This window comes from Heterodontus francisci, chromosome 45 (genome assembly GCF_036365525.1).
Source record: "Heterodontus francisci isolate sHetFra1 chromosome 45, sHetFra1.hap1, whole genome shotgun sequence".
Classification (NCBI taxonomy): Eukaryota; Metazoa; Chordata; class Chondrichthyes; order Heterodontiformes; family Heterodontidae; genus Heterodontus; species Heterodontus francisci.
In genome coordinates, this window is record NC_090415.1 from 3,754,864 (window position 1) to 3,768,960 (window position 14,097).

General features: G+C 44.7%; 1 protein-coding gene across 1 annotated transcript in view; it reads right to left on the bottom strand.

Annotated features, from left to right (window-relative positions):
- Nucleotides 1–11,433, bottom strand: part of LOC137356276 (deleted in malignant brain tumors 1 protein-like) — a 36,539-nt gene extending 25,106 nt beyond the window's left edge. Inside the window, exons 1-4 of the mRNA XM_068022146.1 lie at nt 11,327–11,433; nt 6,590–6,625; nt 4,132–4,449; nt 1–281 (exon numbers count right to left, since the gene is read on the bottom strand). The exon at nt 1–281 is cut by the window's left edge and continues 25 nt beyond it. Coding sequence (XP_067878247.1) covers nt 1–281; nt 4,132–4,449; nt 6,590–6,625; nt 11,327–11,354 — 663 coding nt within the window. The 5' untranslated portion in view covers nt 11,355–11,433. The remainder of the gene's footprint in view (nt 282–4,131; nt 4,450–6,589; nt 6,626–11,326) is intronic.
- Between the last annotated feature and the right edge of the window lie 2,664 nt (nt 11,434–14,097).

Here is a 14,097-nt window from a genome sequence, read left to right on the forward strand (position 1 = left end):
GCTTTTGGGCGATTTGTAAAGGCGTCCAGTAACTTCGATCTCGTAGCTGCAGGTGTAATTCCCTTCATTTCCAGCGTCAATGTTTGGGAAAAGGAAAGTGGCAGAGTGACCCCTCGCGGAAGGGACCTTTGAAGCCATGTGATGGTCCTCATCGCCCTTATACAGATAAAACACTGCGGTTTGATAGTAGCCAAAAGCGTTGCATTGAATAAATAGGTTCTCCCCTTTCACAAAGTTTTCGGAAAATCGACTGAGGGATATGGACGGTTTGGGCGGCTGGTCTGAAACGCAAACAAGAAATAAACTGACCATTAATTGTGTGCTTCAAGGCTCCTGATAACATTTTAAGCGATCATTGGGGCAAGCGTTTGTGAGGAGGGAGGTGGTGGCGCAGTGGGAATATCACTGGGCTACTAGTTTAGAACCTAGGCTAATGCTTTGGGAGCATGGGTTCAAATCTCACCAGAGCAGATGGTGAAATTGGGTTCAATTAACAAATCTCCAATTAAAAAGCTTGTTGATTGGTGACCATGATGTATAAAAAATAGAAGCAGGAGTAGGCCATTCGGCCCTTCGAGCCTGCTCCGCCATTCATTATGATCACGGCTGATCGTCCAACTCAGTAACCAGTTCCCGCTTTCCCCCCCATACCCTTTGACCCCTTTAAACCCAAGAGCAACCAGTTCCCGCTTTCCCCCCCATACCCTTTGACCCCTTTAAACCCAAGAGCTATGTCTAACTCCTTCTTGAAAACATACAATGTTTTGGCCTCAACTCCTTTCTGTGGTAGCGAATTCCACAGGCTCACCACTCTCTGGGTGAATAAACTTCTCCTCAACTCCGTCCTGAAAGGTTTACTCCGTATCCTTAGACCATGACCCCTGGTTCTGGACTCCCCCACCATCGGGAACATCCTTCCTGCATCTACCCTGTCAAGTCCTGTTTGAATTTTATAGGTTTCGATGAGATCCCCCCTCAATCTTCTGAACTCCAGCGAATATAATCCTAACCGACTCAATCTCTCCTCATACGTCAGTCCCACCATCCCAGGACTCAGTCTGGTAAACCTTCGCTGCACTCCCTCTATAGCAAGAAGATCCTTCCTCAGATAAGGAGACCAAAACTGCACACAATATTCCAGGTGTGGCCTCACCAAGGCCCTGTATAATTGCAGCAAGACATCCCTGCTCCTGTACTCGAATCCTCTCGCTATGAAGACCAACATACCATTTGCCTTGTTTACCGCCTGTTGCACCTGCATGCTCACCTTCAGCGACTGGTGTACGAGAACACCCAGGTCTCGCTGCACATTCCCCTCTCTCAGTTTATAGCCTGATGATCTTTGCAAAAACTCATCTAATGTCCTTTAAGGAAGGAAATCTGCCAGCCTTACATGGTCTGGCCTACTTATAACTCCAGACCCACAGCAATGTGGTTGACTGTCAGATGCCCTCTGAAATGATCGAGAAAGCCACTCAGTTCAAGGGCAATTAGGGATGGGCAACAAATTCTGACCCTCACACCCCACAAATGCATTTTTGAAAATGGTTTGTCGGGAGACACTGAGGTGGATACAAGACATCTGTCCTACAGTTTTAACTGAAGGCAAAATTGGCACCTTATTGTACACCCTGCCCATTTTCTTCAATGGCGTCTAACACGCAGTCAATTCCAAATTGCCTGTTTTGTGCCATCACCCAAAATTGGAATGACACCCTTTTGACTGTGAGATAATTGGAAGGAAATTTGAATCGAAAATGAAGAATAATATGTTCCCTCTGCAAAATTACCCAGCAAACACCTTATTGATCATCTGTTCTCACAATATTAATTGTCCCAACACCCAGTCTCTTCGGGGATTTACTTCCAGATTTAAATGACTCTTTATCTGAAAAACTGCCTCAATATTTCACGCTTGAATCCCTGGTTCATATTTCAAGACAGTGCATTTGTGTTTCTGACTCCCCTGCCAGAGAAAGTAGTACCTCGGTATGGTTTACAACACATCGATTATACCACCTCTCAATCTTCGAATCTCAGAGGAATAGGTTACATGGACAGACAGGTAGACCGATAGATAGATAGATAGATAGATAGATAGATAGATAGATAGATAGATAAAGAGACAGATAGATAGATAGACAGATAGATAGACAGATAGATAGATAGATAGATAGATAGATAGATAGATAGATAGATAGATAGATAGATAGATAGATAGATAGATAGATAGATAGATAAAGAGACAGACAGATAGATAGATAGATAGATAGATAGATAGATAGATAGATAGATAGATAGATAGATAAAGAGAAGATAGATAGATAGATAGATAGATAGATAGATAGACAGATAGATAGATAGATAGATAGATAGATAGATAGATAGATAGATAAAGAGACAGATAGATAGATAGATAGATAGATAGATAGATAGATAGATAGATAGATAGATAAAGAGACAGACAGATAGATAGATAGATAGATAGATAGATAGATAGATAGATAGATAGATAGATAAAGAGACAGATAGATAGATAGATAGATAGATAGATAGATAGATAGATAGATAGATAGATAGATAGATAGATAAAGAGACAGACAGATAGACAGATAGATAGATAGATAGATAGATAGATAGATAAAGAGACAGACAGATAGACAGACAGATAGATAGATAGATAGATAGATAGATAGATAGATAGATAGATAGATAGATAAAGAGACAGACAGATAGACAGATAGATAGATAGATAGATAGATAGATAGATAGATAGATAGATAAAGAGACAGACAGATAGATAGATAAAGAGACAGACAGACAGATCGATAGATAGATAAAGAGACAGACAGATAGATGGATAGATAGATAGATAGATAGATAGATAGATAGATAGATAGATAGATAGATAGATAGACAGATAGATAGACAGACAGACACATAGTTAGATAGACAGACAGATAGACACTTAGATAGACAGATAGATAGATAGATAGATAGATAGATAGATAGATCGATAGATAGATAGATAGATAAAGAGACAGACAGACAGATCGATAGATAGATAAAGAGACAGACAGATAGATGGATAGATAGATAGATAGATAGATAGATAGATAGATAGATAGATAGATAGATAGATAGATAGATAGATAGATAGATCGGCAGATAGATAGATAGATAGATAGACGGATAGATGGATAGATGGATAGATAGATAGACAGATAGATAGATAGATAGATAGATAGATAGATAGATAGATAGATAGATAGACGGATAGACGGATAGATGGATAGATGGATAGATGGACAGATAGACGGATAGATAGATCGACAGATAGATAGATAGATAGATAGACGGATAGATGGATAGATGGATAGATAGATAGACAGATAGATAGATAGATAGATAGATAGATAGATAGATAGATAGATAGATAGATAGATAGACGGATAGATGGATAGACGGATAGATAGACAGATAGACGGATAGATAGACAGATAGACGGATAGATAGATAGATAGATAGATAGATAGACAGACAGATAGATAGATAGATAGATAGATAGATAGATAGACGGATAGATGGATAGATGGATAGATAGACAGATAGACGGATAGATAGATAGATAGATAGATAGATAGATAGACAGACAGATAGATAGATAGACAGATAGATAGATAGATAGATAGATAGACGGATAGATGGATAGATGGATAGACGGATAGATGGATAGATAGATAGACAGATAGATGGATAGATAGATAGACAGATAGATGGATAGATAGATAGATAGATAGATAGATAGATAGACAGACAGATAGATAGATAGATAGATAGATAGATAGATAGATAGATAGATAGATAGATAGACGGATAGATGGATAGATGGATAGATGGATAGATAGACAGATAGACGGATAGATAGATAGACAGATAGACGGATAGATAGATAGATAGATAGATAGATAGATAGATAGATAGACAGACAGATAGATAGATAGATAGATAGATAGATGAATAAGTGGATAGATAGACAGATAGTGAGTTTGATCTCACATTAATGTCAGCCTACCTGCATTCTACCTGACACTTTCCCTCAATGTCCCTTTGTCCTATGCAGGTACTGACCTGGATTACAAACGACGCCGGCATCTTCTCTGTGATTGCAGTTATGTTGCCCCAATGCTTTCAGCGTGCACTCTTGCAGCAACAGCTCCATCCCGTAGCACTTGACATCGTCCAGCCAGATCTCCTCCGAGCCTTGCCCGAACTTGGCCGAGCCGTGGGCTAGCTCGGCGAACCCGCAGTCCATTTGGCGGCAGACGACGACGGCATCCGGCATGTCCCAGTAGTCGTCACAGATTGTCCCCCAGGTTTCATTGTGGTAAACCTCCACTCTGCCATTGCAGGTATTACTGCCGTTCACCAGTCTCAACCTCAAGAACTCTAATGAGAAAGTTGAAACAGAATGGACAAACAACCTCAGCTCAAAGCAGACTGGGAACATGGGAAATAGGGCCATTCGGCCCCTCGAGCCTGCACTGCCATTCAGCTAGATCATGGTTGATCTTTGACCTCAACATCAATTGCTCACACTCTTCCCATAATCCCTCCATAATGTCAATATCTAGAAATCGACCCATCTCTCTCTTGGACATGCTCAATGATTGAGCCTCCACAGTCCTCTGGGGTAGAGCATTCCACAGATTCACCACCCTCTGAGTGAAGTAATTCCTCCTCAACACAGCCCCAAATGGCCGACCTCATTTCCCAAGACATGTACAACACGCAGAAGTCCATATTGTCTTGTTACGGACATGAGAGCAATACTGACAGAAAGAGCCAGCTGGGCCTCGGAATACCTTTTTGGGTGGGATTAGAACCCAACCCGATATTTAGTCCAGTGGAATTGGCTCCGACAGAGCATCGAGAGGTGCGGCAAACAAGCGGAGAATTTCTACCGCCAAGTCTGGGGGAACCATTTCCAGTAAAGTGGGGGAGGCTTCTTTCATTGGCAAGCTATTAAGTTACTTCCTATGCTGGAGGCAGAGAGTTTGATCCAACCCCATTGATGGATGTTACATGCTCTTCGGTATGTGCACAGTTGGCCTCGTGCCAGCAAAGCATTTGCAAAGGCTCGGAACATAACCAGCGACACTCTGAACCGAATTGTCACCCAAACAGTGATAACAACACCGACTTGCATTTATATAGCCCCAGGTGCTTCACGGGTAGCGCGCATCAAACAAGATTTGGCACCAAGGTGTGCAAGGAGCAGACTCCCTTCGTACTGGTCCCACAGGCGTTCCCTGCGCTCAAATCTCTGGAGCAAGGTGTGAACAGAATGACGTATTGGGTGGCAGTAATATGAGCGCACCAATACTTAGAAGCATTTGCTACAGTGCCACGCATCAGACTTGTGATCAAGGCTGGAGCTCATGGAATAAAAGGGACGGTAGCAACACGGATACGGAATTGGTTGAGTTACAGGAAACAAAGATTATGGTTCGTGGATGTTTTTCGGGCTGGAGGAAGTTTTGTCGTGGAGTTCCCCCAGGGGTCAGCGTTGGGACCCTTGCTTTTCCTGCTATATATTAATGACCGAGACCTCGGCGTACAGGGCACAATTTCAAAGTGGGCGGATGGTTTGAAACTCAGAAGCAGTGTGAACTGTGAGGAGGATAGTGTCGAACTTCAAAAGGACACAGACAATTTGGTGGAATGGGCAGGCAGGTGGCAGATGATGTTCAATGCAGAGAAATGTGAGGTGATTCATTTTGGTAGGAAGTACATGGAGAGACAATATACAATAAAGGGAACAATTCTAAAGGGGGTGCAGGAGCAGAGGGACCTGGGTGTACATGTGGATAAGTCATTGAAGGTGGCAGGACAGGTTGAGAGAGCAGTTAATAAAGCATACAGTATCCTGGGCTTTATTAATAGGGGCGTAGAGTACAAGAGCAAGGAGGTTATGTAGAATTTGTATAAGACACTAGTTTGTCCTCAGCTGGAGTATTGCGTCCAGTTCTGGGCACCGCACTTGAGGAAAGATGTGAGGGCATTGGAGAGAGTACAGAAGAGATTCAGGAGAATGGTTCCAGGGATGAGGAATTTCAGTTATGAAGATAGATTGGAGATGTTAGGACTGTTTTCCTTGGAGAAGAGAAGGCTGAGAGGTGATTTGATAGAGGTATTCAAAATCATGAGGGGTCTGGACAGAGTAGATCGAGAGACACTGCTCCCACTGGTGAAAGGATGGAAAACGAGAGGGCACAGATTGAAAGTATTTGATAAGAGAAGCAAATGCAACACGGGGGGGGAAAAACTTTTTCACACAGCGAGTGGCTAAAGTCTGGAATGTGGTGGAGGCAGGTTCAATTGACGCATTCAAAAGGGAATTAGACAGTTCTATGAAAAGGAAGAATGTGCAGGGTCATGGGGGGAAGGTGGGGGAATGGAACTGAGAGAATTGCTCTTGCAGAGAGGCAGTGCAGACACGATGGGCCGAACGGCCTCCTTCTGCTCTGTAACAGTTCTATAATTCTGTGATTCCAGCACCACTTAAGTAACGTTACTTGACCCAAACCTTCAGACGCCAATCCGTTTTCCACACCGAAAGGAACTGCAAGAGAAAAAAAAGACAAGCGTACGGTTATCAAGGCAGTCACAAGACACCACTTGGTGCAAGAAATCTGCAACCAAAATGGAAAACAGTGCAAAATAACCAGAAAAATCAGCAGAATCAGTGGACAGAGAGGCATCGGGAAGTCAAGATTCAGGTCGATGACCCTTCACTGGAGCTGGAAAACATGAGTGAGGAATAGATACTCAGCTAGGGCAGTAGAGGAGTGGGACTGGATGTGGCTGTTTGATGGGCAGCATTAGATTAACCGAATGAAGAGATGATGTGCAAGGCAATTGGTGGTGATGAATGGGACCAGGACGGAAACAAACCCAGGGCTGATGTAAATGGTCGGAGTAGAGTCGGAGAGGAGAGGGAATGCATGAGAAACTATGCCAAAACTAAGAGTGCAAGTCGGCTGGTGCAACCCTGGGTGCATACTACCCCATTAGTCTTGCGCTGGTGGAGTATCCCCACGTCAAGCAGTGGTTCGCACATCTCCAGTAGCAACATCTCCAATTCAATCAGTCGCCATTGCCCAAAGAGCACAGGAGGGTCGATTCATTCAATATTGAGTCCATGAGACTGTAAAGAAGCTCATAGAATTATGGGGGTGCTGTTCCCTGTGCATGCTTTCACATTCATTGCAACAATGCAGGAGGCCGAGGACGCATGGGTCAGAGTGGACTGCGGGCTGAAGTTATCTGTCCATTCAGTGTGTCCTTACACCCTAGTTCCCAACTGTTTCCATTGACAGGAGGGTGGGTAACTAAAGGACACATAAGAACATACGAATTTGGAGCAGGAGTTGGCCATTCGGCCCCTCGAGCCTGCCCCGCCATTCAATAAGATCATGGCCGATTGTGACCTCAACTCCACTTTCCTATCTGCCCTCCACCACCCTTGACTCCCTTGTCAATCATAAACCTGTCTAATTCAACCTTGAATATATTTAATGACCCATGTGCTCTCTGTGTATTTTAATATAATACACTAAAGAACTCGAGGGGAGATGAGGAGTTCTTTTTTAATCCCTGTGATCCAGTGGTGACTAGCAATCCGGAGGCCCAGGCTAATCCCCTGGGGAAACAGAGGTTCAAATCCCACCACGGCATCCTGTCGTAGAAACCCAACTGGTTCACCAATGTCCTTCAGGGAAGGAAATCTGCCGTCCCGACCCGGTCTGGCCTACAAGTGACTCCAGAGCCACAGCAACCTGGCTGACTCTTAACTGCCTTCCCAAATGGCCGAGCAAGCCACTCAGTCGTCAAGGGCAATTCGGGATGGGCAACAAATGCTGGCCTTGCCAGCGGCGCCCACGTCCCAAGAAAGAATTGACGACAAATAAACTTCCAGTGACTCTCTTCTATACCTAATTCCAGGAGCCTGACTTTCTTCAGTGTGAAGACAAGTCCTGGACCTGAAACATTACCTCTGTTCCTCTCTCCGCAGATGCTGCCAGACCTGCGAAGCATTCCCAGCATGTAATTGTAATTCGCTGGTTAATTAGTGCTCATGCCCACGTGTGCACCAAGGGGAAGGTTATCCATGCACCCTTCTCAATTTCTATCTATTAAGACGGCGTCTGAATTTTGCTCCAACACTTTCTATGTCCTGATGGCTGTGTCAGTTGGCCAGGTTGCCATTAGCTCTGTTCCTTGGCAGGTAGTCCTCTATCCTTGTGGATTGGGAGTGCCACTTTGCAACTGCCTTCCCATCTTGTCCATTGATCCATTCAAAAGCCCCCCTCGCATTTTTCTTAATGGGACAATGGAACCTTCTTGGCTCCAATTGATCGACACTTCTTAAACAAGGGATAGGCGACACTTGGATTGTTCGGCTCGATGACCCTTAGCGTGTAATTATTTGCTCAAAGGTCTTCTATCATTTGTAATTCTGCTGACCCCACATTGGTGAATCGATAAAGGATGCAGGATAAATCAGGAATATCGGAGGCAGCTATTCGGCCCCTCAAGTCTACTCCAGCACGGCAGACCAGCAACCCATCCCCATATTCGCGCCTTCACCCCATTTCCCTTAATATATTTGGATGACAACAATCTCGCCATCTCAGATATTCAGAGCATTTTGTGGGAGACAGTTCCAAACTTTTACCATCACTGTGTGCAGTGGTGTTTCTTAATTTTATCATGAGAGATCTAGCTCGAATTGTTAGACCATGGCCCCAAATTTCCAATCAGCGGAACTACTTTATCTCTATCTACCCTGTCTGTTCCCTTCAATCAAATCACAGCTTCACCTTATAAATTCCAGTTTGCCTCATTTCTCCTCGTATCTAAACTCTTGGAGTCCAGGTATCATTCAGGGAAATCTAACTTGCACTCTTTCCAAGACTCATATATCTTCCCTAAGGTGTAGTGCCCAGAACTGCTCACAATAGCTCCAGGCGAGGTCAAACCAAGGCTTTGTATACCTAAAGCATCACATTCGTTCATGGGATGTGGGTGTCACTGGCCAGGCCACAATTTATTGCCCATCCCTAATTACCCTTGAGAAGGTGGTGGTGAGCTGCCTTCTTGAACTGCTGCAGTCCTTGGGGTGTAGGTACACCCACAGTGCTGTTAGGAAGGGATATCCAGGATTTTGACCCAGCGAAAGTGAAGGAACGGCGATACGGTTCCAAGTCAGGATGGTGAGTGGCTCGGAGGGGAGCTTGCAGGTGGTTGGTGTTCCCATGCGTCTGCTGCCCTTGTCCTTCTGGGTGGCTGGTGGTGGGTTTGGGCGGTGCTGTCGAAGGAGCCTTGGTGAGTTGCTGCAGTGCATCTTGTAGATGGTACACACTGCTGCCACTGTGCGTCAGTGGTGAAGGTTGTTGCTTGACTCGTCTGTGGGACAGCTCTCCCAATTTTGGCACAAGCCCCCAGATGTTAGTAAGGGGGAATTTGCAGAGTGGACAGGGCTGGGTTTGCCGTTGTCATTTCCGGTGCCTCGGTCGATGCTGGGTGGTCATACGGTTTCGTTCCTTTCCTTGGATGTCGTAGCGGTTTGATGCAACTGAGTGGCTTGCGAGGACATTTCAGAGGGCATGTAAGAGTTAACCACATTGCTGTGGGTCTGGAGTCACATGTAGGCCAGACCAGGTCAGGACAGCAGATTTCCTTCCCTAAAGGGCATTAGTGAACCAGATGGGTTCCAATCTTTTGTATTCTTGCCATCTAAATATAAACATATCGGTGTAGAAATTCATCTTAGTGGGCGGTGCCAAACGAAATCAATCGAATTTATAACCCCCTCATCCTTATGCACTCAATTTGTGTCACTTTGATGTTTAACAGCTGAACTCCGGCCCACAGTATGAATGGTCCAGATTCCCTACCACTTAGGATGGCATGAATTTCTTTATATATATATACTTCATCGCGGAATGGCCGATGGGTTAAATTTCGACCTGGTTGGTCCCAATCCTTGTGTTTAGGAGCCTCTCACTTGACCGTGTTGAGCACTGCTAGATAGTCACAAGGGCCATCGGAAACTCCAACGAAACTGGAATGCTGCCTTGACTTTGACTACCTGTCAGCAACAGCAAAAGATTGTTTATTGTTTACAAAATTGAGGTTCATTGAATAGGAGGGTCAGTGTCCAATTGGATAAAAAAAAAAATTGGCATAAGTTTGGAAAACAGTGAGTCATGGTAAATGGTTGCTTCTCAGACTGGGAGATGGTTGACAGTGGTGTTCCCCAGGGGTCAGTCTGGGATCATTGCTTTTTTTTGCTAAATACAAATGACTTGGATCTTGGAATACAGAGTAGAATTTCAACATTTGCTGAAGGCACCAAACGTGGGGGTACGGCAAACAGTGAGGATGATATGAACCACCTGCAACGGGATGTAGGTAGGGCTAGCAGAATGGGCAGAGAGGTGGCAGATGGAATTCAACACTGACAAATGTGGCGTGATGCATTTTTTGGGAGAAGGGATAGGGAGAGGCAATGGTGCAGGTCAAAAGAGGGTGCAAGGGACAGAGGGACCTGGGGGTGCCTGTGCATCGGTCGTTGAAGGTGGCAGGACATATTGAGAGATATGGTCAGTAAAGCCGATGGGATCTTGGGGTTCATAGATCGAGGCATTGAGTACAAAAGCAAGGAGGTTATGCTGAACCTTTATGAAGCTCCGGTTAGACCCCAACTGGAGAATTCTGGCCAGTTCTGGTCACCAGACTTCAGGAAGGATGTGAGGGTCCTTGAGAGGGTGCGGAGGAGATTGACCAGAATGGCTCCAGGGATGGAGGGTTTTACTTCCAACGTTAGGTTGGAAAAGCTGGGTTTGTTCCCCTTAGAACAAAGGAGATGTAGGGGAGATTTAATAGAAGTATACAAGATTATGGCAGAGCAGAGTTAGACAAGGAAAAACTCTTACCATTAACGAATGGTACAAGGGCTAGGGGACCCAGGTTGAAAGTTTTGGACAAGAGATGCAGGGGGGAACATGAGGAAGCACTTTTTTACACAGCAGGATGGTAATGACCTGGAACTCTCTGCCCACAAGGGAGGTGGAAGCAGAGACAATCAGTGACTTCAGGAGAAAGTTGGATGACCGCCTGAGAGAAATAGACTTGCAGAGTTACCGGGGATCGAGTTGGAGAGAGGGATTGACTGAATAGCTCCGTGGAGAGCTGGCAGGGACTCGATGGGCCGAACTGTGCCGTAACTGAATCTATGACTCGATATTGGGATACTCACCAAATGCTAAGATAACCACCCATATCATCTTCAGCCAATCTCGCACCCTTGCAATGTCAGGAGCTGATGTTAAAGATTACACTTGCTTCTGGTGGTCCAATGCAACCTGTAATGACAAGACGAAGTCCATGAAGTGTCCAAGTGGCAAGATGTCAGTGAGCGGCTGCACTCTCAGTGCTCATGATCACTCACGAGCAGGAGGAGGCCATTCAGCCCCTCCAGCCGGTCCCGGCATTCAATTAGATCATGGCCGATCTGCAAATTTATGAACGAGGGGGAGCAGATCTGTCTGTGGCCTCAACTCCATTTTCCTGCCTTCCCCCGATACCCTTTGACTCCCTTGTTTGTCAAGAATCTGTCTACCTCTGCCTTAAAAACATTCAATGGCCCTGTCTCCACCGCTATCCGGGGAAGAGAGTTCAACAGACACACGACCCTCTGAGAGAGAAAAAAAAATTCTCCTCATCTCTGCCTTAAATGGGAGACCCCCTAATTTTTAAACTGTGTTCCCTAGTTTTAATCTCTCCCACAAGGGGAAACATCCCTTCAACATCCACCCTGTCAAGTCCCCTCAGGATCGTATACGTTTCAATAAGATCACCTTTCACCCTTCTAAACTCCAATGAATACAGACACAAACTTACCAAAAGTTCCTCATAAGATAACCCTCTCATCCCAGGAATCAGTCAAGTGAAACTTCTCTGAATGGCTTCTAATGCAATGATATCCTTTCTTAAACAAGGAGACCAAAACCCTACACAGTACTCTAGATGTGGTCTCACCTGTACCCTGTACAACTGTAGCAAAACATTACTTTTATATTCCACTCCCCTTGCAATAAACTACAACATTGCATTTGCCTTCTTATTTGCTGTACCTGCAGACAAACATTTTGCAATTCATACACTAGGACACCCGGATCCCTCTGCATCTCAGACTCCTGCAATCTCTCACCATTTAGATAATATGTTGCTTTTCTACTCTTCCAGCCAAAGTGGACAAGTTCACACTTTCCCACGTTATCCTCCATCTGTCAAATCTTTGCCCGTTCACTTAACCGATCTATATACCTTTGCAGACTCCTTATGTCCTCTTCACAACTTCCTCACCTACCTATCTTTGTGTCATCAGCAAATTTAGGAACCATACATTCTGTCCCTTCATCCAAGTCATTGATATGGATTGTAAATAGTTGAGGTCCCAGCACTGATCCCTGTGGCACTCCACTCGTTATAGCTTGCCAACCTGAAAACAACCTATTTATGCATACTCTCTGTTCCCTGTTATTAATTATTAAGAGATACAGCACTGAAACAGGCCCTTCGGCCCACCAAGTCTGTGCCGACCATCAACCACCCTTTTATACTAATCCTACATTAATCCCATATTCCCTACCACATCCCCACCATTCTCCTACCACCTACCTACACTAGGGGAAATTTATAATGGCCAATTTACCTATCAACCTGCAAGTCTTTTGGTGGTGGGAGGAAACCGGAGTGCCCGGCGAAAACCCACGCAGACACAGATTGTTAACTAACCAATCCTCTGTCCATGCTAGTATGTTCCTACTTTATACCATGAGCTCTTATTTTGTTTAGTAACCTTTGATGTGGCGCCTTGTCAAATGCCTTCTGGAAATCCAAGTACATCCACATCCACAGGTTCCCCTTTATCCACGTTGCGTGTTACTTCCTCAGAGAACTCTAACAAATTAGTCAAAAACGATTTCCCTTTCACAAAACCATGTTGACTCTGCCTGATTGCATTGAGATTTTCGGAATATCCTGCGCCAGCCTCCTCAATTCCAGCATTTTCCCAAGGACAGGCGCTAAGCTAGCTGGCCTATATTTTCCTGCTTTCTGTCTCCCTCCTTCCTAAAATAGCGGAGTTACATTCGCTATTTTCCGATCCGATGGGACCAGGGAATTTTGGAAAAATTAAAACCAATGCAGCCACTATTTCAGCAGCCACTTCGTCTAAGATCCTGGGATGAAGTCTATCAGGGCCTGGGAACTTGTCAGCTTTCTGTTCTAATAAAGTTCCCAAAACCCTTTCCCCTTTCACCAATCCTCTTTAACATTTTAAACAGCTCTCTGAGACCAACCCTGAATCTTCCATCATTAGGGAAATGTCTGTGTACTCTGTGCTCATTGTTTAAGACTCGGGATCCTTTTGGCAAATCTATGCTGTCCCCCTTCAAAGGCTAGTTCATCATTCTTGAGGTGCAGTTCCCAAGACTGAATGCAGTATTCTATACGGAGTCTAAGTAGCCCTTTATATAACTATAACATAACTTCTACCCCATTGTATTTCAACCCCTTTGAGATAAAATCCATTATTCCATTATCCTTTTCGATTAGCTACTAGCTGTGTGAAGTGATTCATTTTGGTAGGAAGAACGCGGAGAGGCAGTATAAATGAAAGGGTACAATTCTAAAGGGGGTGCAGGAGCAGAGGGACCTGGGGTATATATGCACAACTCATCGAAGGTTGCAGGGCAGGTTGAGAAAGTGGTTTATAAATAGGGGCATCGAGTACAAGAGCAAGGAACATTATGATAAACCTGTGTAAAATGGAGTGTTGCTTCCATTTCTGGGCACCGCACTTTAGGAAGGATGTGAAGGCATTGGAGAGAGTGCGGAAGATATTCACGGGAATGGTCCCAGGGAATGAGGGACGTCAGTTAATGTGGAGAGACTGGGAGAAGCTGGGATTGCTCTCCTTAGAGCAGAGAAGGTTAAGAGGGAGATTTAATGGGTGCGTTTGAA